Source organism: Muntiacus reevesi, chromosome 1 (assembly GCF_963930625.1).
Source record: "Muntiacus reevesi chromosome 1, mMunRee1.1, whole genome shotgun sequence".
Taxonomy (NCBI): Eukaryota; Metazoa; Chordata; class Mammalia; order Artiodactyla; family Cervidae; genus Muntiacus; species Muntiacus reevesi.
The window spans coordinates 193,122,757-193,149,940 of NC_089249.1; the positions used below are offsets into that span (position 1 = coordinate 193,122,757).

Sequence of the window (27,184 nt, forward strand, 5' to 3'; positions counted from 1 at the left end):
GTTGATCCTTGAACATGGGTATGAACTGTACAGGTCCAGTTATTCACACTACAACACTACACATTTGGCTCGTTCAATCTGAGAATACAAAATCACTGATATGAAGCGTTGACTGCAATAATACATGGGTTTTCTCCTGCTCAAGGTCAGTGCCCCTCCCTGCAGCATTGTTCAAGGGTAAACTGCAGTAACACATGTGGTTTAAAATGTGAATTCTGAATCCAGGCAGATTTTAGCTGCTAATTGTGTGACTTTGGGCAAACTCCTTAATTTCTCTGCCTCAATCTCCCCATCTATGAAATGTGGATAATGACAGCATCTGTCTCAAAGTTTGTTTTTTTTTTCAACTTGTTTCAATTGTTTATTAACTGACCAGATTATAAAAATAATCCTAGTAGATACCTTAATTCTTCCTTCTAATAAGCCTGTTGATCTAATCTTTCCTGTTGCCAGCATCTCCACCTTCTACAAAATGAGTGGTCTTATTCTTCATTCCACCTTGTGGAGAAGACAATTTAAAGGGCCACAGGAAATTGTTTGCTTCTTTGAAACGTTTTCTAATGGTATAGATCTCATGAATCAGATCCTCCATGAAGAAGATGCCATATTTCCCAAGAGATTGAGCAATCAACACATTACCTGTCAGGGCAATTTGCTTCTTGCTGATTTTGCCATAACCACATTTGTAGATCAATTCATTTACAGACTTCAGATTTGGGTAGCCCCATGCTTGTATGGCTCCACAATTATCAGCATGTTAACTGAAACCTTGTTGAGCTTCACAAAAGTGTCACTGAAGATCTGCCAGAGGCGAAGGAGCTGTAGCACCTTTCAAACCTTTGGGCTCATGCTGTTGACACCTCTGATCCTGATGACAAATGCCAATTTGGGTTCTGCAAGTACATAGAAGTTGCCAGCTTTTTGTGCCATCCTAGCCATTCGAATTTCAGTTCTGTACATCTGCATGTATTCCTTGTGGTGATGCTTAGCTTTTTCATAGATAAGCTTCCTCCTTGCCTTGCGAAGCATCTTTTGGGCAAACTTCTTTCTCAGGTGCTTGACCTTAAGTTCTGTGAAATTGTTTTGCTTTTTCTTAAGGGTTTCAGGCACAGTAGGGACCTTTTTTCCCCCTCTTCTGCACACTTCATGGTTCCAGCCAGAAAAGAGCTATCTCAAAACTTTTATGCATGAAGAGTAAATGTGTTGGAGCTATAAAGTGTTTCAAAGAGTTCCCAGCACAGAGTAACAAACAGTTCAATAAACCATAATTATTTCAGTTGAATCAAACTATTAATATGCATATATTGCTAACAATGAGCTGTACATTTTCACTCTTAGATAAAGCAATATTGGTCTCATATTTTATTTTTTTAATTTTTATTGGCATATAGTTGCTTTACAATGTTGTATTAGTTTCTACTGTACAGCAAAATGAATGACTTATATGTGTACTTACTTACTTCCCATTCAGGTCACCACAGTGCATTAAGTAGAGTTCCCTGTGCTATACCATAGGTTATCTATTTTATACACAGTATAAGTAGTATATATGTGTCAATATCAGTCTCCCAATTCCTCCAACCCCACCGTTTCCCCTTGGTATCCATACATTTGTTCTCTACATCTGTGTCTCTATTTCTGCTTTGCAATTATCTATACTATTTCTCTAGATTTCACATATATGAATTAACATACAATATTTGCTTTTCTCTTACTTACCCCACTCTGTATGACATTCTCTAGGTCCATCAATGAACATTGGGGTGCATGATTTTTTTTTAATTAGGTCTTATACTTTATTAAATGGATTCTTTCCTTCCCTTGTAACCACACTCCTTCCATAAGATAAGGAGTTCATATTCTGTAGATAATTGAAAAGATATCTGGAGCTTGCCTAGAAGATGCCAAGTGAAGGTCACTCCAAAATGCTGTCTCAGCCTCAGCTGACCCTAGCAGCTCCTTGTCTAACCACAAATAAGCCTGCTTTCTCTAACTGGTTCTTCAGAATTCTTTGGTCACTGGAGGCAATATAGTGTAGTTATAAAAATCACGAATTCTGAATTCAGACATAGTTTCACTACAAGTATAACATTGGCCAATTGTTTAAGCTCATGTGTGCTGTTTCACTATGTGTGTCAAGTGGATAAGTATCTGCCTCATAACTTTCTGTGACAATCAAAAATATTTATAGAAATACCTTGAGTATTAAGATAGTGAATGACAGAGTGAAACTCATGAAATATTAAATAGTATTTTTCTCTTACCTCTTCCCTCTTATCGTAAAACCAAACAAGTCCCTTCTCTTCAAAGCCTTCTCTGAAACAAATTTAAGTCTTCTAAACTTCTCCACAGTATGGGACAGAGAAGGTATGGCCCCATGGCATGTGACATCTTAGTTCCAATCATCTTAGTTTCCTGACCAGGGATCAAACCTACACCCCTAGCATTGGAGGCACAGAGTCTTAACCAATGGACCACCAGGGAAGTCCCTGAGAAGCAAGTGCTTCTGATAGAACAGGAAGGATGAAGTCCCACCCCAGCCACTGCAGCAGCACTTCCTATGTGCATTTCTGATGCACTAAACTAAGGACCAGAAAGCTTAAATGACTTTTTTCTAAGGTCACAGAGGTAATGAGTTGAAAAGTGAAGACTAGAAATCAGGTGCCTTGGTTCCTAGACCAGTTTTCTTTCCATTCCAACAAGGAAACCCTGTGACCTTATGACAATAGGCACATAAAGGTGTTTCTCTGCATACACCTCAAATGCATTGCAACTGATAATGTTAATAGTAGAATATTCTGATGGGATGGTTCTATAAGCAAACTACACAAAACAGAAGACAGGCACTGATATAAGCATCTATCACAACTAGCTAGGAAAATATGAGAAAATTAAACCCAAATTCAGTAGAAGGAATAAGACCAAAAATTAAAGAATTATAAGTAGAATAAAACTGAGAGTTGGTTCTTCAAAAACAATTAAAATATCTAAATCCCTACCAAGATGAAGAAAAGAGGGACCACATAAATTACCAAGATCAGGAATGAAAAAGGAGATAGTATCATTACAGCTTTTAGACATTAAAAATAAATTATAGGATTTTATTAATAACTTTAGGCCAACAAATTTGGAAAGTTATGGAATGGAGAGATACAATATAGCAAAACAAATACAAATTTTAAATAATCTTTTGTCTATTTATACATTCAATATAAATCACCACTGGAGTAGGAAATGGCAACCCACTCCAATATTCTTGCCTGGAAAATTCCATGGACAGTGGCACCTGGCAGGCTACATACAGTCCATGGGGTTGCAAAGAGTTGGACACAACTGAGCATTACACACACACACACACAAACACACACACACACACACACACACACACACACACACACACACACACAAATTCACCAGGAAAATGATTTTACAAAAGCTTCCTGTCAAGAAAACCCAAATATAGATTCCCTGGTGAATTCTTCCAAACATATAAGGAATAGATAGTAGATAGTTCAGATTCTATATAAAGTCTTCAGAACAGTTTCCAACTTTTATGAGGCAGCATGAACCTGATACAAAGCATACTGACATAAAAGAAATTACAAGACAAACCTCATTAACACAGACACAGAAATAATTTTTTTAAACAGCATTTTGAATTGAGCAAAATGAATAGGTTAATAAGCTAATCTATAACATTCCCAAGTATGGTTTATTCCAGGAATACATGTTGTCTTACCACTTGAAAGTCAAGGAATGTAGTAATTCTCCACATTAAGAGACCAAGGAATTATTTTTAAAGACCCTGACAGAGACAGAAAAGGCACTAGATAAAATCCATTATCCATTAATGATTTAAAAAACTCTTCCCATATATATATACTTATGGCTGATTACGGATGATTTATGTTATTGTACAGCAGAAATCAACACAACATTGTAACGCAATTATCCTCCAATTAAGATTTTTTTAAGTTACAAGGTATTTTTTCAAAAACATCTTCACAATTGAGGAATAGATAGTAGAACAGAATTCCTTTCATTTTTAAAAGTTATCTATGAAAAATATAACTATTTTTATACTTAATGGAAAAATATGGAACATTTTCCCTAAAATCAGGAAGAATGCAAAGATGTTCACTTTAAACATTTCTATTTATTACTATAAAGCAATGAGGCAAGAAAAAGAAAGGGTAAAATTTAGAAATCAAGACTTTCTTTTATTGGTGTTGACAAGATTGTATGCAACAAAAATCCAAAATAACTCATAAATCATTTGAATAAATAATGTATAAATGTCATGGATAAAAGATCACTGTACAAAAGGAAACTGCAATTCTATGTGCTAGCCCCCAAAATCAAAAATTAAATAAAAATATTTACAAAGGAAAACATACCACAAGCCTAGAAATAAAGTTATTCAAGACCTCTACAGTAGAAACTACAAAAAAAAAAAAACCAGTTAAGAGGAATTAAAAATGACCTAGATAAATGAAACAATTATATTAGGCTCATCAGTTAAAAGACTTAGTGTTGTAAAGACATTAATTTTATTCACGTTATTCTATAGAGTCAATGCAATTCCAAGCAGAGTCCCAAAAGATTTGTGAAAATTGCTAAGGAGATCCTAAAATTAATATAGAATCAAGTGGGAAACAGAGAAGGAATGACAATCTTGATGAATAAAAAAGTTGGAAGGCTCTTGCTACCAAGTATCTAAAAATATTGCAAAATTATGTAAAGACTGAGAAATCATCTTCAGCAATCAAACGAGATGGTAACATAATCAAACCTTTCTGAAAGATTTCTTGAACTATGGCTGGCTGAGAGTTCCCAGCCTTCATAGTTCACTCCCACTGCTAAGATCAGAGTAAGCATATTGTGTTGGCTAATGTTATTATTACTACATATATTACTATACCCTATCTGCCCCTGCTGCCTTCTCCCTTCACCATATACATCATAAAATCAACCCTGAATATTCATTGGAAGGACCGTTACTGAAACTGAAGCTCCGATACTTTGACTACCTGATGCAGAGAGCCAATTCATTGGAAAACACCCTGATGATGGGAAAGATTGAAGGCAGGAGGACAAGGGGGTGACAGAGAATGAGATGGTTGGATGGCATCACCAACTCAATGGACATGAGTTGGAGCAAACTCTGGGAGATAGTGAAGGACAGGGAAGCCTGGTGTGCTTCAGTCCATTGGGTCACAAAGATTCTGACAACTTAGCAATTGAACAACAAGATTCAGTGAGAAGCCAGTCCTAAACCAACCAAAGAATCATACTCCTCTGGCCACAATGAATTGATAAGTTGGCAAGTAAGCCAATCAGATTGAACTGTAACAGGCATATTGGAATCGGTCACAATGACAATCACTGTCTTCTCCCTGACACGTCAACCTGGAAAGAAAGCAGCTTGGATCTTCTGAGGGCCACTGTGGAGAGAAAGAGCCCACCTGGGAGAATAATTAATGCAGAAAGATGCACAGTCAAGGAATGGAGAGAGAATTCATCCAGCTAACATCTTTTTAGCTCCAGGATCCAGCCATCTCTGCAATTAGTTATACCCTAGAATTTTCTTGTAATCAAACTATTTAATTCTCTTTATAGTTTACAAAAAAGAATGAAGACAAGCCAGAGACTGGGAAAAACTATCTGCAGTACAGGTATATATAGTATACATAATTTACATATATATATAATAGATGTTTTATGTATATGTATGTAACTAGATAGAGACATATACATACATTTTAAAACGATAAGTAACCAGAGGAAGGGCTTCCCAGGTGGTGTAGTGCAAAAGACTCCTCCTGCCAATGCAGGAGACACAGGAGATGTGGGTTCAATCCATGGGCCAGAAGATCCCCTGGAGAAGGAAATGGCAACCCACTTCAGTATTCTTGCCTGGGAAATCCCATGGACAGAGGAGCCTGGTGGGCTACAGTCCATGGGGTCACAAAGAGTTGGACATGACTGAGTGACTGATCATGCACAAAAGCAACAGTTTTAAGACATGGCTCCCAAATTCTTTTATAGTCCTCTCATGAAAGTGAAGCCCATATTTCTTCTTTTGAATCAACTTGTAATCCTAAGTATGAATTGTAGCTGAAACTATTAATACCTACTGTTTCTAAAAACTTTGTTACCCAGCCTATTGAAATGTCAGTTTCTTAGTTTTAAAATAGGGCCAATAAAAATTACAATTTTCTATATTTTTAGATCTCAGCTATGTATTCTCACATGCTTCTACATTCAGTGGCACAGGTATAGATATCTTTTCTTATCTCTGTGGACTCTACACAATTGAATCCTGATTTCATGCAACCAGTTTCTCCAGGGACTAGGGGTAGGGAAAATGGGGAGATACTGATCAAGGGATACAAACTGCCAGATAGAAGATGAATAAATTCTCAAGATCTAACTATAGTCAGAGCTTACCTGACTTCCCTGGTAGCTCAGACAGCAAAGAATTCACCTGCAAGACAGGAGACCTGGGGTTTATCTCTGGTCAGTAAGATCCCCTGGAGAAGGGAACAGCTACCCACTCCAGTATTCTTGCCTGGAGAATTCCATGGACAGAGGGGACTAGAGGGCTACAGTCCCTGGGGTTGCAAAGAGTTGGACATGACTGATCAACTGAGCACACATACACACACAACCATAGGAAATCTTTCAAATAGAAAAGGAACCAAAAGTGGGTGAAATGCTTCAACAGGTATCCCCCAGAAAGAAGATATCCAGGGAATTGCCTGGTTGCCTAGTGGTTAGGATTCCAGGCTTTTACTATCATGGCCCAGGTTCAATCTCTGGTCAGGGAACTAAGAACCTGCAAATCACACAGCCAAAAAAAATTTAAAAAAAAAAAAAAAAAAAACAGATATCCAAATAATCAATGAGCATATAAAAAAAGTATTCACCATTGTTACATATCAGATAAATGCAAATTAAAACCAGAAACAAGATAATAGTACATTCTGTGTTGAACAGCTAAAATTAGAAAGTGCTAATCAAGCATGTGGAACAGTTAGGATCTTCATTCATTGCTTTTAGGATTATAAGTAGAATTGTTTTTGAAAAACTGGAATACCTACCTAAACATAAAGTCTATCCTATGATTCAGTAATTTCATTCTTATATTCAAAGCATGTAACAAGAGATATAAGTTCATAGTCTGCCAAAATAGAAATTAAGAGGCAAATTAGACATTATATTGAAAAAAGAACCCAAACATGTAACTGTCCATATTGTATCTTAACATTTACATGAAGATCAAGAACAAGCAAACTTAATAAATTATAATCAAAGCCAAAATTGTGGAGCAACATTTTTTAATATTTATTTTTATTTATTTATTCGGCTGCACTAAGTCTTAGTTGCAGTATGCAGGATCTTTATTTGTGGCATGTGAGATCTAGTTCCCTGATCAGGGATCAAACCCCAGCCCCCTGCACCAGCAGGCAGATTCTTAGCCACTGGACCACCAGTAAAGTCCCCAGAGCAATTATTGAGAAAGCAGATGAATGAACTTTCTGAAATCCTGGAAAAGTTCTGTTTGTCACAGTATTCAGTGTAAAACTTCATCAAGCTGTACACTTAAGATTAGCACACTTTGGACCATGTAGATGACAACAACCCTGATCCAAACTGGAGCCAACTCTATGCAGTCAACAGATGTGCCAGAGGGGCTGTAATATCAGCAAAATTACAATGCAAGAACTTACCAGAAAAATCCAAGAAGCTATGTATGGCCATGATGGAGAAATTTATGGAGGTGTCTATGGAGTGGCTGCCTCTGAGATAATGAAAGTCAAGCATTTTGTGTTCTGCTTTGAGGCAGTAAAGATCAGTGAGTCCAATAATTAGGGGGAAAGCTGGAAACTGAAGCTTGCCAGGCCCCCACGCATCGGTCTCCCTGTCTCGTTGGCCCCACAAACTCAGAATAATGGTTTCTTCCCTCTGCCTTCCAATTCTCACACAAACTCTTATTTTAGACAACTCAAACCTAGAACTAGATAAAGAATTGACTCTGGGAAATGTAGTCCCAGCCACGTCCAAAGTACCACAACATAAACCAGTCCAACCAACTTTACTTGTAGCTTTCCTGTTGCAAGGTCTCTTTTATAAAAGTTCAAAACATTGGGTCCAATTCCCAGTCATAAGCAAGGATAAAAAAAAAAATACAAAAATACCATAACAGATGAGACTCTTCTATCAAGGCTTTTGTACTTATTGATTTCCACTGGATTACTTATTAGACAGGGAAAGCTTTTAATGGTAAAAACTAATAATGTTTTTGTTAAGAAAAAAAAAAAAAAAAGAGGCGGGGAGGAATAGTGGGTAGAAAATTTCCGGTTTCTGCCATACTAGATCAAAATGAAATTACCATTTACAAAAGAAACTACACATACTGGAATGTTGATACCACAATGACTGCACACTAAGAGAATAATGAAAATTAATCAGTAACTAATAATAGTAATAAAAGATCACTCATGCCTACATATAAAAAATATACTTTAAATGCCCAATGGGTCCAGAAAACTCTGTAACAGAAATAACATTTACATCTGAACCAAAATAAAAGTACCTCATAATAAAACATATGTGGCTAGAGCTGAAAGGTATTAGAGGAAATTTACCACCTTAAACATTCACATCAGAAAATTAAAACTGGAAATCAATAAGCCAGCAGTAGCCCACTTTAAGGATGAGGCATTGATCTTTGCTTCGAGTATGAATTTTCTTAGAATACAATAAGTCATGTGTATAAGTAATAAGTAACGTAATAAGTGATGGTCATGGAGGTATTACCACATGATTTACAAACACAGAGTTTCTCTCAGTTATTGGTTTTTCCAAAAGATGAGTGACAATTTCTTACATTCATAGTGTGTCTCCACAGTGTAAGATCTCATGTGCTGCCTAAGCTTTGAAAAAGCATTAAAGACATTCCCTCATTCCTTACTTTATACATTTTCTCTAGAGTGAGTTTTCACATGTCTTCGAAAGTAAGCAGGACAAACAAAGGCTTTCCCACATTCCTTACATTCATAGGGCTTCTCACCAGTGTGGCTTCTTACATGTCTTCGAAAGGATGAAGGACAACTGAAAGCTTTCCCACATTCCAGACATTCAAAGGGTTTCTCTCCAGTGTGCATCCTTGTATGGACAGTCAGGTATGAAGAATGGCGAAAGGCTTTCCCACATTCCTTACATTCATAGGGTTTCTCCCCAGTGTGTGTTCTCATGTGGATCCTAAGGGCTGAGGGGTAAATGAAGGCTTTTCCACATTTCTTACATTCATAAGGTTTTTCTCCAGTGTGAGTTCTTATATGTACCGTCAGGTGGGATGAACTGATGAAGGCTTTCCCACATTCCTTACATTCATAAGGCTTTTCTCCGCTGTGAGTTCTTAAGTGTTCAGTGAGGGATGAGGAACGACTGAAGGCTTTCCCACATTCCTTACATTCATACTGCACCTTTCCAGTGTGATCTCTCACATGTGCTCGAAAGGACGAGGGGCAACTGAAGGCTTTTCCACATTCTTTACATTCATAGGGTTTCTCTCTACTCTGATTTTTCACATGTGTATTCAGGGAAGTGGGAAGATAGAAGGCTTTACCACATTCGAGGCATTCATAGGGTTTTTCCCCTGTATGTTTTCTCATATGGATGCTCAAGGAGGATGGACAGTTGTAGGCTTTCCCACATTCCTTACATTTATAGGGTTTCTCGCCTGTATGTGTTCTAACGTGTACAGTGAGCTTTGAGGACTCACTGAAGGCTTTCCCACACTCTTTACATTCATAAGGCTTTTCTCCAGTATGGATTCTTATATGTATAATAAGGTGAGAGGAGGAACTGAAGGCCTTCCCACACTCCTTACATTCATATGGCTTATCTCCACTGTGAATTCTTTTGTGTTTGGAGAGTGAGGAGGAACAGCTAAAGGCTTTCCCACACTCCTTACATTCATAAGGCTTATCTCCACTGTGAATTCTTTTGTGTTCTGTGAGGGATGAAGAACAGCTAAAGGTTTTCCCACATTCCCTGCATTCACAACTTGTCTTTCCTGTATGAATCTTCATGTGTGCCCGAAAGAAGGAAGAACAACTGAAGGCTTTGGTACATTCCTTACATTCGTAGGGTTTCTCTTCAGTGGGAGTTTTCATATGCTTCTTAAAACAAGCAAAAAAATGGAAAGCTTTCCCACATTCCTTACACTGATAGGGTTTGCTACCAGTGTGAGACCTAATGTGATTCTTCAGGGATAAATGATCTATGAAGACCTTTTTACACTCATGGCACTCAAAGGCTCTTACTTCAGTAGTTCTCTTGAGTACATTAAGGTGTGAAATTTGGCTGAAGGTTTGTCCACACTGATTTTCTTCATTATGTTTGTAGATGTTCTCAACCCCATGACTTCTTTCAAAAATAAAAAGCACATTATTAGTGGCAAGTAAATTTTTACCATTTTCAGTGACTATGTGTGTTTTTCTGCCCTGTCCAATGATAAGATGAAAGTACTCACATAGTGCTCTAAGACAGACAATATTACGACTGAGTTTTTTACTTATGAGATTTTTCTGATGGTTGCTCAATGATTTATGTGTCAAACATGGAAGGGCTCAAGTCTCACTTGTGAGAAAAATATCTTATGAAAAGTCTTTATGAAATTACAATTTTTGACTAAGTTTTAGATTTTTCTTTTTTTAATTCTGTGATATTTTAAGATTCTTTCCTGAGACACTACTTTTCTCTTATATGAATGGCACTTACCTCAAATGTCTCTCGTGGTTTTTGTTCTGATAATCAATATCATGGTATTCCCAGATTTTATGTAAAATGGACAATGAGGAATCACTCCTTTTGAATCCTACTACATCCTGTTCATTGGATATTTTTTCTCCACAAGTATCTTGTGGAATGACTGATTCATTACCTTTAAGTTGAATCTTGAAACCTGAAACAAAGTAACAAAGGCACCCATGAGCAAAGGGCTTTGGCAGTATGGCTGGCTCAGGACTTTGGTTAATAAGCACATGGTCAAAATAGTAAAGTGACTAGGAAATAATCCCATGAAGATGGAGACTGATGGTAGCATAAGTAAGATACTACTAGGAGAACAAAACAAAAAGAAATGGAATAAAACACACAACATCAAATACTACATTACAAAGAGGAAATGTGGTCTTTCCCAAGAACAAGGAACAGGTGAGAGGACTGAAGAAAAGTCAAAATTGTAATCAAGGCCTTCCCTGGTGGAACAGTGGATAAGAATCCACTTGCCAACGCAGGGGACACCGGTTCAATCCCTGGTTCAGGAAGATTCCACATGCCACAGAGCAACTAAGCCAGTGTGCCATAACTACTAAGCCCACAACCTCGAGCCCAAAAGCAGCAAATACTAAGCCCAAGCACTGCAATTAGAGGGCAGTCTTCACACTCTGCAACTAGAGAAAAGCCCATGCAAAGCAATGAAGATCCAGCATAGTATTTTTAAAAATTTTAAAAATAAATAAAATAGTAATCTAAGGTGTCTGTGGAAGCTCAGCTTCCTCAGACAAAACAAAGCTTCATTTTGATTTTATGTTATTTTTTCCAAATGTAATATCCCCCAACCACATCAAGTATTCTTGCCTTCCTGATGCTCCCCCTGGATAGGTCTTTTCTCCACTGTCTCTAGGTCCTCCTCTTGTTTCCACTGTGAGATCAGATAGGGTTTGTGTAATGGATACCCTGTCCACACAGAAAGGTATATCATGAGGGAAAACAATGAGTTACCACAAATATTTCTATGAAACAGAGCAAAAACTGCTCTTCTGATACTTTAAAGCAAGTGATAGGGATAGATAGGATAGTTATACAGGGTAGAATAGTTATACAGAAGTCCCAGTAGTGGATTATAGGTAAATAGGGAAACCTAGGGAACTTTGAGAGACCAGTGGAAGTTAATGATGCTCAAAAAGCTATTAGACCATGGTGGAACAAAGCAGGCTTGTTTAACTATAGTGCCACTTATAAAAGCACAAGATATGCCCCAGGTCATCAGGTGAAAGAAAATTGTCACCATCCTTCTAGTGATCTGAATAAGTGCTATGACAATCTGGCACCAGTGGTCAAAACTCTGCCTGCCAAAGCAGGATTTGCAGGTTCAACCCCAAAGCTGGGAAGATCCTCTGAAGTAGAAAATGGCAACCCACTTCACTATTCTTACTTGGAAAATTCCATGGACAGGGGAGTCTGGTGGGCTACAGTCTATGGGATCTCAAAGAGTCAAACATGACTGAGCATGCATGCACACATGACAATTCTAGTTTGACCACACAGGGTCAGACATTCTGCTACTTGATACAAAGGAGGAGCTAGTGATGTAAGCCTGAAATCAACTCAAAGAAGGCAGCCCTTTCCCCTCCCCCACTTTCCTTTGGCAATAAAATTATAGCCCATTTAATCCTCAGTGCAGGGCTCCCTCACCTATCCACTTACATCTCTTACAAGCATCCTATGTTAATAAATCTACTTTTTGCCTATCAGTTTGCTTCTTGCTGTTCCTTTTGCACTGAGATACAAAGAATCTGACCTTTACTCAGTCCAGAAATCAGGTGTGTGATCTCAGTTGGAAGACCATGGGTTTTGGCCAGGCTTAAGTTCCAGCCTCACGAGTTTAAGTCCCAAACTGGATTTTGGCCAAGTTCATGTCCTGGCACTTGAGTTCAAGCTCTGGCAGGTGGGTTCAAATCCCAATCTGAGGTGAACTGTTTCACAAGTGTGAGTTTAACTGCAACAAAATATCTAATTTATCTTTTAAGGGGAAGGGGCAGTCTGATGAATAGAACTGATCTGATATTCACACATAGACCTCAATATTATTAGAAGCTGGTCCAATACTCACAGGCAGGATATTTTGTTCTCCTGTTGAAGATAAATAATCTCTAAATACCAATCTAATAGACAAGGTTACTCTAATACCATGATAAAATGAAACAAAATAAGGCAACTTCATGATTTAGCCTAGAGACAAAGTATTACTAGAATTTTCCCTGCTTTCTGTCAGCATCCAATCTAAAATGACCACCTGTGAACTGGGGTGACAGTGGCCCTCAAAAATTCATATCTAAATAGACCAATGGAACAGAATTGAGAGTCTAGAAATAGACCCACATAAATATAGTCAACTTTTCTTTGGCAAAGGCTCAAAGGCAATACAATAGAGAAAAAAACAAGTCTTTCCAACAAATGGTGCTAAAACAACTACTAGACATTAAGGTACATTAAAAAAAAAAAGTCTTGATATAGACTTGCAAAAAATTAACTCAGAATACACAGGGAGGCATTCAGGGCTTTGGGACAACTTGGGGTCCCTCAATAGAGAGTAAAAAATTAGCTCAAAATGGGTCAGAAATCTAAATGTAAAACGTAAAACTATGGAATTCCTAAAAGATAACAGGGAAAAAATATAGATGCCCTAAGATCTAGTGATTTGTTAGATATGTGAAAATTAATCAAAGAAAACTTCACTAAAATGGAGTTGAGAGGCCAGAAGAGGAAGCTTTCATCTAATTCTTTACAACATTAATTACAGGGAGAATTGTCCATCAGAGACCCAAAGAATCACCAACTACAATCCTAACAGGAAAAGATGTACATCACATCTCCTATCAGAAATCACTACTCCAGCAACTCAGCCGTCATCACCCTGAACTTTCACCTTTATCCAGTGGACTTTCATCCAAAACAACCTCTCCCAATTTCCTCATTTTTCTCTACAAAATTACATTCTTCTCCATTGTTCTGTGGACTTGCCTATGGCTTTTGTTATAGCTTTCTTATCTCAAATTGCAATTCCCCTGCTATTCCTAAGTAAACCATTTTTTGTCGGTAAAATAACTTATTATTTTTAAAGCCAACAAGTAACCTGGAAAGCACAATTCATGAAAGAAAGAATTGATAAGCTGGTCTCCATTAAAACTAAAAATTTTTGCTCTGAGTAAAACACTGTCAAGAAAATGAAAAGACATGCCACATACTTGGAGAAAATATTTGCAAAAGACATGTGTGATAAAGAACTATTATCCAAAATATACACGAAAGTCTTAAAACTCAACAATAAGAAAATAACTTGATTTTTTAAAAATAGGCCAAAGTAAGAATATACAATGGAAAAAAAGTCTCTTCAGCAAGTGGTGTTGGGAACGCTAGACAGTTGCATGTGTATCAAGGAATCAACAACACACCCTCACATCATACACAAAACTATACTCAAAATGGCTTAAAAGACAAGACACCATAAAACTCCTATAAGAGAACACAGGCAAAATACTCTTTGACATAAATCATACCAATGTTTTCTTAGGCCAGTCTCCCAAGGCAAGAGAAATAAAAGCAAAAATAAACAAACTTACCATGTCAAACTTACAAGATTGTGCATAGCAAAGGAAACCACAAACAAAGCAAAAAGACAACCTACAGACTGAGAGAAAATATCTGCAAATGATGCAACTGACAAGAGCTTAATTTCCAAAATTAAGCTCCTTAACTCAAACAGCTCCTACAATTCAATAACAACAACAACAAAATTGAAAAACAGGCAGAAGACCTAGACATTTCCCTCTTAAAGAAGACATACAAATGGCCAACAGGCACAAGAAAAGATGTTCGTCATCACTATTTAAAAAATGCAAATCAAAACAACAATGAGGTTCTACCTCACACCAGTCAGAATGGTGATTATTTAAAAGCCTACAAATATGTATGCAAAGAATAACATGGAAAGTTACATTACCATATGTAAAATAGACAGCCAACAGGAATTTGCTGTATGGCTCAGGAAACTCAAACAGGGGCTCTGTATCAACCTAGAGGGGTAGGATAGGAAGGGAGACGGGAGGGAGGTTCAAAAGGGAGGGGATACATGTATACCTATGGCTGATTCATGTTGAAGTTTGACAGAAAACAATAAAATTCTGTAAAGCAATTAACCTTCAATAAAAAGATTAATTAATTTTAAAAAGTCTACAAATAACAAACACTGGAGAGGGTATAGAGAAAAGGAAACCCTCCTACACTATTCAGGAGATAGTGAAGGTAGTGAAGCCTGGGGTGCTACTGTCCATGAGGTCACAAAGAGTCAGATATGACTTAGCAACTGAACAACCACCTACATTGTTGGTGGGAATGTAAACTTGTGCAGTCACTATGGAAAACAGTATGGAGGTTCCTCAAGAAACAAAAAGTACAGTTGCCATATGATCCAGCAATCCCACTCCTGTGCATATACCCAGACAAAATTATAATTCTAAAAGATACATACACCTCAACATTCAAACCAACACTATTTATTACAATAGCCAAGACATGGAAACAACTCAAATGTCCATCAACAGATGAATGGATAAAGAAGATGCAGTATGCATATACAGTGGAATATTACTCAGCCATTAAAAAGAAATAAATAATGCCATTTGCAGCAACATGGATGGACCTAGGGATTATCATACTAAGCAAGGTAAGTCAACAAGAGAAAGACAAATACCATATGATATCACTTAATATGTGGAATCTAAAATACGACACAAGTGGAACATACCTACAAAACAAAAACAGACTTGCAGACACAGAGAACAGACTTGTGGGTGTCAAGGGCAAGGAGTGGATTGTGAGTCTGGGATTAGCAGATGCAAACTATTATATATAGAATAAATAAACAAGGTCCTGCTGTACAGCACAGGGAAATATATTTAATATCCTGTGATAAATCATAGTGGAAAAGAAAGTGAAAAGTGTTAGTCGCTCAGTTGTGTCTGACTCTTTGCAATCCCATGGACTATATACTGCCAGGTTCCTCTGTTCATGGAATTCTTCAGGCAAGAATACTGGAGTGGGTTGCCATTTCCTTCTCCAAAAGAATATGAAGAATATATATATATGTATAACTGAGTCATTTTGCTATACAACAGAAATTAAACACAACACTGTAAACCAACTACAATTCAATAAACATTTTTTTAAGTTTTTTTTTTTTAATGGGCCTAAGACTTTAACAGATGCCTTACAAAGAAGATAGATAGATGGCAAATAAGCATATGAAAAAAAAGATGTTCCACATTACATGTCATGAGGAAAATGCAAATCAAAACAATGAGACACCACTACATACCTAAAAGAATAGCTAAGTCCTGGTGAGGATATGGAACTGGTGGGAATGCAAAATGGTACAGCTACTTTGGAAAACAATTTGGCAGTTTCTTACCAAAGTAAACATACTCAGCCATATAAGCAAGCAATCATGCTCTCTGGAAGTTACCAAAAGGAGTTAAAAACACATCTACACAAAAAACTTCATGTGGATGTTTATAGCAGTTTTAATCATAATTGCCAAAGCCTGGAAGTAATCACGGAGAAGGCAATGGCACCCCACTCCAGTACTCTTACCTGGAAAATCCCATGGATGGAGGAGCCTGGTAGGCTGCGGTCCATGGGGTTGCTAAGAGTCGGACATGACTGAGCGATTTCACTTTCACTTTTCACTTTCACACATTTGAGAAGGAAATGGCAACCCACTCCAGTGTTCTTGCCTGGAGAATCCCAGGGACAGGGGAGCCTGGTGGGCTGCCATCTATGGGCTCACACAGAGTCGGACACGACTGAAGTGACTTAGCAGCAGCAGGAAGTAATCAAGGTGTTCTTCTGTGAGTGAATGGATAAACAGACTGGTATTGTATATCCACACAACAAAATATTACTCAGCACTAAAAGGAAATCAGCCATCAAGCCATGAAGAAATGGAAGAGCATTAAATGCATATTACTAAGTGAAAATAGTCAATCTGAAAAGGCTATATACTGTATGATTCCAACTACATGACATTTTGGAAAAGGCAAAACTATAAGAACAGTAAAAAGATCAGTGGCTGCCAGGAGTTGGGAGAGAAGGAGAGAAAAATTGGGGTGGAGGGGGATAAAGAATTTTTAGGAGTAGTGAAATTACTCTATGATACTATAATGGTGGATGCCTATTGTTGTTTAGTCAATCAGTTGTGTCCTACTCTTTCATGACCCCATGGACTATATAGCCTGCCAGACTCCTCTGTTTATGGGATTTCCCAGACAAGAATCCTAGAGTGGTTTGCCATTTCTTACTCCAGAGGATCTTCCCAACCCAGCGATCCAAACTGCACATCTGCTGCATTGTCAGGAGGGTTCTTTACTACTGAGCCACCAGGGAAGCCCATAATGGTGTAAATGTCATCACATATTTGTCTAAACTGTAAAAAGATACAACAACAACAACAACAAAAAAAAAAAAGATACAACAAAAGTGAACACAAATATAAAGTTGAGATTTACTGTGATAATGATGTGGCAATATAGGTTCATCAACCGTAATAAATATACCACTTTGGTAGAAGGCAGTGCACTTATGGAAAATCTTTGTACCTGCCAGTTAATTTTGCTGTGAGCCTATAAACTGCTCTAAGAAAAATAGAGTATACTGGGTGGCGGCAGGGGTGGGGGGGCAGAAATCCATGTCCACCCAGAATTCAGAACATTACTTTATTTGGAAATAGATATTTGCAGATGTAATCAAGTTAACATAAAGTTATATTCGATTGGGGGTAGGCCCTAAATGCAATGACTGGGGTCCTTACAAGGACAGAAAGATGTAGAGACAAAGGACAAAGGCCCTATGAAGATGCAGGCAGAGATTAGAGTGATGTGGCTACCAACCAAGGACTGCCAGCAACAACCAAAGGCTAGGAAGAGACAAGGAGGGACTTTTCCTGAGCCTTCAGAAGGACCATGACACCTTGATTTCAGACTGCCAATCTCCTGAAATTTAGAAGAATAAATTTCACACTTCCCTAGTGGTACAGGTGGTATAGAAGACGCCTGCCAAGGCAGGAGACACATGTTCAATCCCTGGTGCAGGAAGATTGCCGGGAGCAATTAAGCCCATGCACCACAACTACTGAGGCCCTCGCACCTTAAAGCCTGGGCTCCCCGACAAGAGAAGCCACCACTGTGAGAAGCCCAAGCACCCCAACAAAGAGTAGCCCCACTCACTGCAACTAGAGAAAGCCCAAGTGCAGCAAGGAAGACCCAGCACAGCCTAAATAAATAAAATAGTTGTCTAGCTACAGAATAAGACTGGGAAGTAGAGGTAGAGGAAGTTTTTTAAAAGGTAAAAGAATAAGCTTCTGTTGTTCTTAGCTACCCAGTTTGTGGCACTTTGTTATGGAAGGCCTAGGAAAACGGAACAGCTTGTTTTCATGGACCTACCCCCAAATTATTTGACCTAAGTATTAAATCCTATAATATTTACTTTCTAACACACTGCATTGTTCCCCATGACATGTGCTTCTCCCTGACCGCTCCAAGGAATAAACCCAACTTGTTAAACTGGTGGTCTTTGGGTACAGGGAATTAAAAGCAGTAAAATTCTCAAAAGGTCCCAAACCACCAATTTTCTCCCTGTCCCCCAAAGTGACCCCTGAAGTCTGTGCCCACACTATACACACTTAATAAGCCTCCTTGAGGATTCTGACCACAAGAAAAAGGAAAAGCAGGTTCGATATATATGTTTATTTTCTTTCTTTTATTCATGTTAATTTCATATTTATCTTCTCCATTACTGAAGCATTTTGAATACAATGACATCTTACTGTCTATAGTACATATTCAAAAGGGTTTGATACAAGTTCTTCCTCAAAAAAATGCTTAAAGAATGAAAGAATGAAAAACCACTACAAATTGTAAAGTAATTAGCCTCCAATGAATAAAAATAAATGGGAAAAAAAAAGAATGAAAGAATGACTGAATGAAGAAAAATAAAGCTGTCAGTACCCTGAGAGAAAATGAAAACTTTACAACCCTGAGAAGATGAAAACTCTGCATTCAGTGCCAGTGGCAAAATGGGTAAGGAAATTTTCACTAATTCTTTTGCTTGTTTTATATTGGTGAACTATTTTAACAATACACATGTTTATTTTCATGGTGAAGCCACTAGACTATAAGCTCCTTGGTGTCAGTGACCATGTCTGTCTTATTTAACAATTTATTCCAGTTTTTCAACCCAAATCCTAGAACAAGAGCAATTTATAAGATAAAGCTGTTTTCTAAATAACAGAATGTTGGAGGAATGTTGCCATTCTTACCTAATGAGGCCAGGTTCCGGAAGTTTTCCAGCATCACATCTCTGTAGAGGTTTCTCTGAGTGAGATTCAGCAGAGCCCACTCCTCTTGGGTAAAGTCCACAGCCACATCCTCGAAGACCACTGTGTCCTAAAACATTCCACATACTTTGTTCAGAAAGGTACCAACTCCCCCAGCATGTGCAGGAGAGTGAATGAGGCTGACACTACTGGGGAACTGAGAATCAACTCACAGGAGATTCAGAAGGTTCTTTTCTCGCAAATATCTACCCTAGGATTCAGTCATCAGATCTTTCTTGTTCTATCTAAGCATCCTGACTGATCAAATTCTGTTTCATAGATTTAACAACATTTTTGAAACACTAAATTTATCTTTCCACTGTTTGATGGTGACTAATTCCACTCTTACAATAATCAAGAACATCCAGAGCACATTGCAGATATGAGAGAAATGCTCTAAAAATGAAATGACAATTTCCACATTGAAAGAAGCAAAAATCCCTTGTTAGAGGGACTTCCCTGGAGGCTCAGGGCTTAAGACTGTATATTCCAATGCAGGGGATGTGGGTTCAGTCCTTGGTTGAGGGGCTAAGATCCCACATGCCTTGGGGCCAAAAAACCAAAACAGAAAACAGAAAAAACAACCATAACAAAACATTCTACTGTAAAACAGAAAAACTATTGTAACAAAAAAAACCATTTAAAAAAAAATTCCTTGTTACAGAAACAAGTTCACCTGCTTACTTAATCCCCACCATAGCAATCAGCACAACACAAAACACTAGATAAAATTTGGATGAAGCTTAAATCCCCAAGGGACAAGGACCTTTGCTTTTTTTTTTCCCCCCCCATATACCTGGGGCCCAGAAGTCAGCAAGAAGCACAACATTCAACCCAGGCCCATAGTCAGTCATATTTTCTTATACTCTAGGCCCAGGGGCTGTAAATTATAGAACATGATCTAAAATCAGTCTATCACTTGTTTATATACATAAACTTTTACTGGGATACAATAAAACATTTGTTTATACACTGTATATGGCTGCTTTCACACTAAAATGGCAGAACTGATGGGAAATCCCTGGCAGTCCAGTGGTTAAGACTCCATGCTTTCACTGCTGAGGGCACAGGTTCAATCCCTGGTCAGGGAAATAAGATCCTACAAGCTGCCCAAATCAAACAAAAAACAATAAAATGGCAGAACTGAGTAAAATAGAAACTATGGTCTAAAATGCTTACTATGTGACCCAATGTAGGAAAAGGTTGTTGATCTCTGCTCTAAATTTAGGACATAGATAACCTGATGGAATTGAAACATTCTTTCGGAGAATTATTAGCTCTTACTTACTTGTATCACATTTTTCCGTAACTGGGCAGCTGTTCTCTCTTCCTCCATGTTCCCTTCATGAAGAAAGAAAAAGTATTGAGATGTTACAGCTGAGACAGGAGAAAGAAGACATGAGAATCTGAGTGTCCCCACAGTGTCCACAATCAAGACTGTGAATTTGGCAGCACATCTGTTATGAGTGATCATTCTCCTCAAAACACACACACACACACACACACACACAAAGTCCCTGCACATCCAAGCAAATACACATTGATCTTGTGAAAAAATGGAGCAAGAAAAAAAAAACAGTAACTTACTTACAAAACAGAAAGAGACTCACAGACATAGAGAAGGAGCTTATGGTTGCCAGGGGGAGGGATAGGGGAAAGGGATAGTTAGGGAGTTTGGAATGGACATGTACACACTGCTATATTTAAAGTGGATAACCAACAAGGACCTACTGTGTAACACACGGAACTCTGTTCAATGTTATGTGGAGGCCTGGATGGGAGGGGAGTTTAGGGAAGAATGGATGCACGTATATGTATGGCTGAGTGCCTTCCTTGCTCACCTGAAACTATCACAACGTTGTTAATTAGCTTCACCCTAATACAAAATAAAAAGTTTTTTTCTTTAATTGGAGCAATTTTATCTCCTCAAGAGCTAGAAACAGTCCTCTCACTCTTGTAGATCATTAAAAAAAAAAAAAAAAAAAGGTTTTAGAGTCCATTTTGTAAGTGAGTCAGCTGGAGTCTAAAAAAATTTATCTGTCAATCTGCCCATGATAATGAAAACATTAAAAATATAAGCAAATGCCTTTAGTAGTAAAAAATATACACTCCATCTCAAAGGAAAGTGTGACTTGTGCCAGATCTCCAGGGGTTCCACACCCAATATTTATTTCTGCACTGCCTGGCAGGCCAACATGTATTACTACTCAATCTCTGACTACGAGATCCTTCCCCTCCAAGGGCTGCAGGGTCTCCAAAACCTGGTTTCTGAAAAATAGCACAACTGACTGAATTTCACATGCAGGTGGCAGAGAAGACATTTCATGTTAAATTCTGCCTGTACAGGAGGTATAGCAATAGCTGAACAAGAACACCTGAAGTGAAGTTGGCATATGTGTCATCTCTGACAGTGGCATCCACAGTACTAGTGCATGAATTTCAAATAATGCAAACACAGCAGTCTCTTTCACTTCAGTGGACCAAATATGTATTGTAGAGCCAATAGAAACTTAGTCACTTAGACGTGTGCTCAATGTTATCCAATTAGAAAGCTGCTGAGGGAGGGTGTGTATCCAGGTGTATTTACCTTCAAAGCTAAATGCCCAAAGAGTGTGTTTCTGAATATATACCTTATAATTTACTTGTCAGTGAGGCCCTTATGCCCTAACATTACTGGGCTCTAGCCTAGAATGCTGTCGGGCACACTATGGAGAGTAAACAAATGAAGTATTCCCTTCGACTGTTTTATCTTTGAGCTCCTTCTCTTTTTTTATTAATTTATTTTTAATTGGAGGGAAGATTTTTCAGAGTCCCTTGGACAGGAAGGAGATCAAACCAGTCAATCCCAAAGGAAATCAACCCTGAATACTCATTGGAAGGATTGATGCTGAACCTTCGATACTTTGGCCATCTGATGCAAAGAACCAACTCATTGGAAAAGACTTGGAGGCTGAGAAAGATTGAGGGCAAGAGGAGAAGGGGATGACAGAAGATGGATGTCGGCTGGATGGCATCACCGACTCAGTGGACATGAGTTAGAGCAAACTCCAGGAGATAGTGAGGGACAAGGAAGCCTGGCATGCTGCAGTTCATAGGGTTGCAAAGAGTTGGACACAACTTAGCGACTGAATGCTTCCCTGGTAGATCAGCTGGTAAAGATCTGCCTGCAATGTAGGGAAGACCTGGGTTCAATCCCTGGGTTGGGAAGATGCCCTGGAGAAGGAAACAGCTACCCACTCAAGTATTCTGTCCTGGAGAATTCCATGGACTGTATAGTCCATGGGGTCGCAAAGAGTCAAACACGGCTGAGTGACTTTCACTAGTGACTGAACAACAAATGCTTTACAATGTTATGTTGGTTTCTTCTATACAACAGTATATATACAACAATATAGCTGTGAATCAGCTATAAATCACATATATTCCCTCCCTCTTGAGTCTCCCTCTCACCCATGTCCATCCCACCCCTCTAGGTTGTAACACAGCAGCAAGCTGACTCCCTGTGCTACACAGCAGCTTTCTACTATCTATTGTCCACATGGTGGCATACATATGTCAATGCTACTCTCGCAATTCATCCCACCGTCTCCTTCCTCCACTGTGTCCACAAGTCCATCCTCTACATTTGCATCTCTATCCCTGCCCTTGAGCTCCTTCTCTGGACTAAGTCCTATGGCTTCAACAAGGATGCTCCCCTTAAGTTCTCTACCTCCTGCTCCTTCATCTCATGTTTATTTAGGTAATATTTGCCCTGTCCAACTATGTGCAGTCAGAGGAGACACAGCACTGAACAAACGAGAAAAATCCTAAAGTGCTTGGGTCTTAAAATTATTTTAAGGAGGACCAGTAAATTAACAAAATATTATCAGGTGATGGTATATGCTATATAAAAATATATCACATTATAGGGATAAGGAGATACACACACATTTATCTTTAGCAAGTCAGGACCACTTATGTGAAAGGGTAGAAGCAGGAAATTAAAACAACTGCTTTAGGACTTCCCTGGTGGCCCAGTGGTTAAGAATCTGCAGGGGCCAGGGGTTTGACCCCTGGTCCAGAAAGATTTTACATGCCACAGAGCAACCAAGCTGTGCACCGCAACTACTGAGCCAGCACTCTAGGGCCCTCATGCTGCAACTACTCAGCTCACAAGTGGCAACTACTGAAGCCCACACACCTAGAGTCTGTGCTCTGCAATGAGAAGCCACCACCATGAGAAGCCCACACACTGCAAAGAAGAGTAGCCCCCACTCGCTACAACTAAAGAAAACCCATGCTTGGCAATGGAGATCCAGTGCAGCCAAAAATAATTTTTTAAGAATAAATAAATAGAACAACTGTTTCAAATAACACAAGAAATCAACAGCTGGTGTGGCACATATATTTATGCACAACTGACTATCAAACAATTGCAGGGGTTGGGGTACAAACCCTCCGGCAGTGGAAAATCTGAGTTTAACTCAGAGTCAGCCCTCAGTATCCAAGGTTTCAACCAATGGCCCATCCTGTAGTATCTGCGGTATTTAATAGTGGGGAAAAAAAATCTGTATATAACTGGACACATGCATTTCAAACCCATGTTATTCAAGGGTTAATTGTATTTATAAATCTCATCAATTCCTATAGAAGAAAAATCAGTAACGATAGGTTAACCATTGACGTATAATGGCAGAAAAAGAACAGCATAAAGGTGTAAATATATATACACACACACACACACACACACATATATGACAAAATTAACGATATTTTTTGGAGAAGGAAAAGGAGACCCACTCCAGTATTCTTGCCTGGAGAATCCCATGGACAGAGGAGCCTGGCAGGCTACAGCCCAAGGGGTCACAAGTGTCAGACACTACTTAGTGACTAAACCACCACCAGTGACATTTTTAAAAACTTAAAACAGAATCAGAAAAGTTAAAATGGCAATACTACCCAAAGCAACCTACAGATTTATTGCTATCCCTATCAAATTACCCATGACATTTTTCACAGAACTAGAACAAATAATATTAAAATTTATATGAAATCATAAAAGACCCAGAATTGCCAAAGCAGTCCTGAGGAAGAAGAACAAAGCAAAAAGCAGAACCATCCCAGGCTTCAGACAATACTACAAAACTACAGTATTCAAAACAGTGTGGTATTTGCACACACACAAAAAAACAAAACAGACATACAGATCAATGGAACAGAACAGAGAGCCCAGAAACAAATCCATACTTCTATGGTCAATTAATCATCAACAAAAGAGGCAAGAATATACAATGGGAAAAAGACAATCTCTTCAGCAAGTGGTACTGGGAAAGCTGGACAGCTGCATGTAAATCAAAGAAATTAGAACACACTCTCTCCCATGGAAAAAAGGGAACACTCCTACACTGTTGGTAGGAATGTAAATTGGTACAACCATTGTGGAGAACAGTATGTAAGGTTCCTTAAAAAACTAAACACAGAACTACCATATGATCCAAAAATCCCACTCCTGGACATATATCTGGAATAAAGCAATTCAAAAAGATACATGCATCCCTATGTTCAAAGCAACACTATTCACAACAGTGAAGTCAGGTAAACAACCTAAATATCCATCAGTGGAGGAATGGATAAAGATGTGGTACATATAGAGAATGGAACACTACTCAGTCATTAAAAAAAAAAAGGAATAATGCTATTTGCAGCAACACGGGTATAGCCAGAAAATATCACATTAAGTAAAGTAAGTTAGAAAATTAAAGACAAATACCATATGATATCAATTATATGAGGAATCTAAGATGTGGCACAAACAAGCCGATCTACAAAATGGAAAAAGACTCAACAGATATAGAGAACAGATTTGTGGTTACCAAAGGGGAGAGGAGATAGGACAGGGATGGACTAGGAGTCTGGAATTAGTAGATGCAAACTATAGAATGGATAAACAACAAAGTCCTATTGCATTGCAAAGGGAATTATATTCAATATCCTGGGATAGGCTATAATGAAAAAGAATATACTATATAAAAAAAGAATGTGTATACATGTATAAGTCATTTTGCTACAGAGCAGAAATCAACACAACATTGTAAGTCAACTATACTTCAATTTTTAAAAAATAAAGTGAAAAAAGTTAACAAAATAAAACTATAAATACAAAACCTGTTTACATCCAGTCATTAAAGGAAAAAAAAATTAGCAGTTTAGAACATATCTACAAAGGAAACAGAAGCTACAGACTTTTACAGACAGATTCACCAAATAAGTAAAGGATTCATAATTCCATTTCTTTGTTGTTGAGGGGGTGTTTTCCTGTGTATTTTCAAGATGAGAAAGGGACTTAAAACTCAAATATATGTGTATTTATGTACATGTACACACACACACACACACACACACACACACATATGAAAGATCTCATTCATATACACAAGGGCAAAATATTAAGTACAGTCCAGGAATGAATAATGAAGATAGTAATCACAAACTAAGTTCATTTCCTCCTAGGAATGATGGGTGGTTAAAATGATTTACATAGTTAAAACGATAAATATAATTCACATCAATAGAAAAAGATCATATGACTCATCCCCTTCAATACAAAATAGTGACTGATTTCAATCAATATCCATTGATGATAATAACTTAACCCACTAGGACTAGAAGGAAATAGGCTTTAATTAGTGTATATATATATATATATATATATATATAATCTACAAACACCTATAGCAAACATCCTATTTAATAATGAAATGACAGAGTTCCCTCTGGGATCAGGAACAAGGCAAGGATGCAATTTATATGCTTTCTACATTGAACTGAAAGTCCTGGCAAATGAACTAAATAAACAAATATATAAGGTACAAGGAACAAAAAAGAAAACGCTGAAACTGGCATATGATCACACTTGCGGTGTGAAATTCAAAAATTTCTATGGATGAATGACTAACATTCAGAGCGGCAACTGGCAAACGGGCGTCAAAAAGATACTAAGTAATCAGTTCACTAGTATGTAGCTAAATATAATGTAGCAAACTAACTCCCACAGTCAGAGAAAAAGAAATCAAAGGTTAAAACGTATCTCTTGCACCCGGAAGGGAGAGATGCGAACGGAGTTAAGCAAACGTCACCCCGCACTCACCAAACAAACCGAAATCCACAGACGCGCTCAGAGACGAGGCTGAGGCTCACGTCCCCGTGACCGAATGGCAGGGATGCTTTTCCTTTCCGGAAAGAGCAGAGGATGCTTTTGGAGGCCGATTAAGTACGAGAATGGCTCTCAACTCTTGCCTGCTGCCGATTCACCCCGACTGCTGGACCCTCACAGAGTTCCTGATTCAGTGAGTTTGGGACAAGCCGCGGCTGCTAGAGACCCCGGGAGCGGCAGGGAGCAGCTCCCGGCGGGAAACCCAATCGGCAGTCTTTTGACCACTGATCCCAAGGGCGAGTTCTCCACCTCCCGAGCACCAGACTTGGGGCCGGCTGAGCAGAACTCGGGCGAAAATTTGCATCAGATTTAGACAGAGATGCAAGAAGACAAGGCCGTCCGCTCGCGCACGCGCAGAAGCGTGCTGCTGCTTCCGGTTTCTGAGCCACGTACAGCGTTAGGGGCGGGGTCTCGGGAGCTGGGAAAATGGTGAGGGCGATGGCAGCTTCCAGCAGCAAGCGGAGAAGTGCTAGTTTCCTACAGGGAGAGACGCGACTGGGTTTTGGAGCCGGTCAGCCGAGGACTTGGCGTTGTATGACGCTGGAACGGGACCAGGCCCGTGGTCGGGCTTGGTTGACTAGGCTTGTGGGGCGGAGCTGGGACGCGACCAGGCCTAGGGGCGTGGCTTAGTTGAATATTCCCCTGTGGGATCTTAGTTCCCCAATCAGGGATTGAACCTGTGTTGCCTGCATTGAAAGACAGAATCTTAACCACATGCTTAACCACTGGACCACCAGAGAAGTCCCGAGGTAGTAGGTTTTTGCTGA

At 38.7% G+C, this 27,184-nt stretch overlaps 1 protein-coding gene and 1 pseudogene across 3 annotated transcripts; both read right to left on the reverse strand.

Annotated features, from left to right (window-relative positions):
• Nucleotides 1-330: 330 nt before the first annotated feature.
• On the reverse strand, nt 331-1,029 carry LOC136155714 (large ribosomal subunit protein uL30 pseudogene; annotated as a pseudogene).
• Nucleotides 1,030-8,960: 7,931 nt separating this feature from the next.
• ZNF699 (zinc finger protein 699) lies at nt 8,961-26,903 on the reverse strand. Of its 3 annotated transcripts, XM_065917703.1 has the most exons (6): nt 26,352-26,903; nt 20,514-20,566; nt 19,169-19,295; nt 11,653-11,751; nt 10,792-10,975; nt 8,961-10,437 (listed from the first exon to the last, which is right to left on the reverse strand). In XM_065917703.1, the coding sequence occupies exons 2-6, from the start codon at nt 20,559-20,561 to the stop codon at nt 8,979-8,981; spliced, it is 1,917 nt and encodes a 638-aa protein (XP_065773775.1). In that variant the 5' UTR covers nt 20,562-20,566; nt 26,352-26,903; the 3' UTR covers nt 8,961-8,978. The 3 variants fall into 3 exon arrangements, with proteins under 3 accessions (XP_065773775.1, XP_065773774.1, XP_065773773.1); XM_065917702.1 differs by lacking the exon at nt 11,653-11,751 and having other exon boundaries at nt 8,961-10,434; XM_065917701.1 differs by lacking the exon at nt 11,653-11,751.
• Nucleotides 26,904-27,184: the final 281 nt, after the last annotated feature.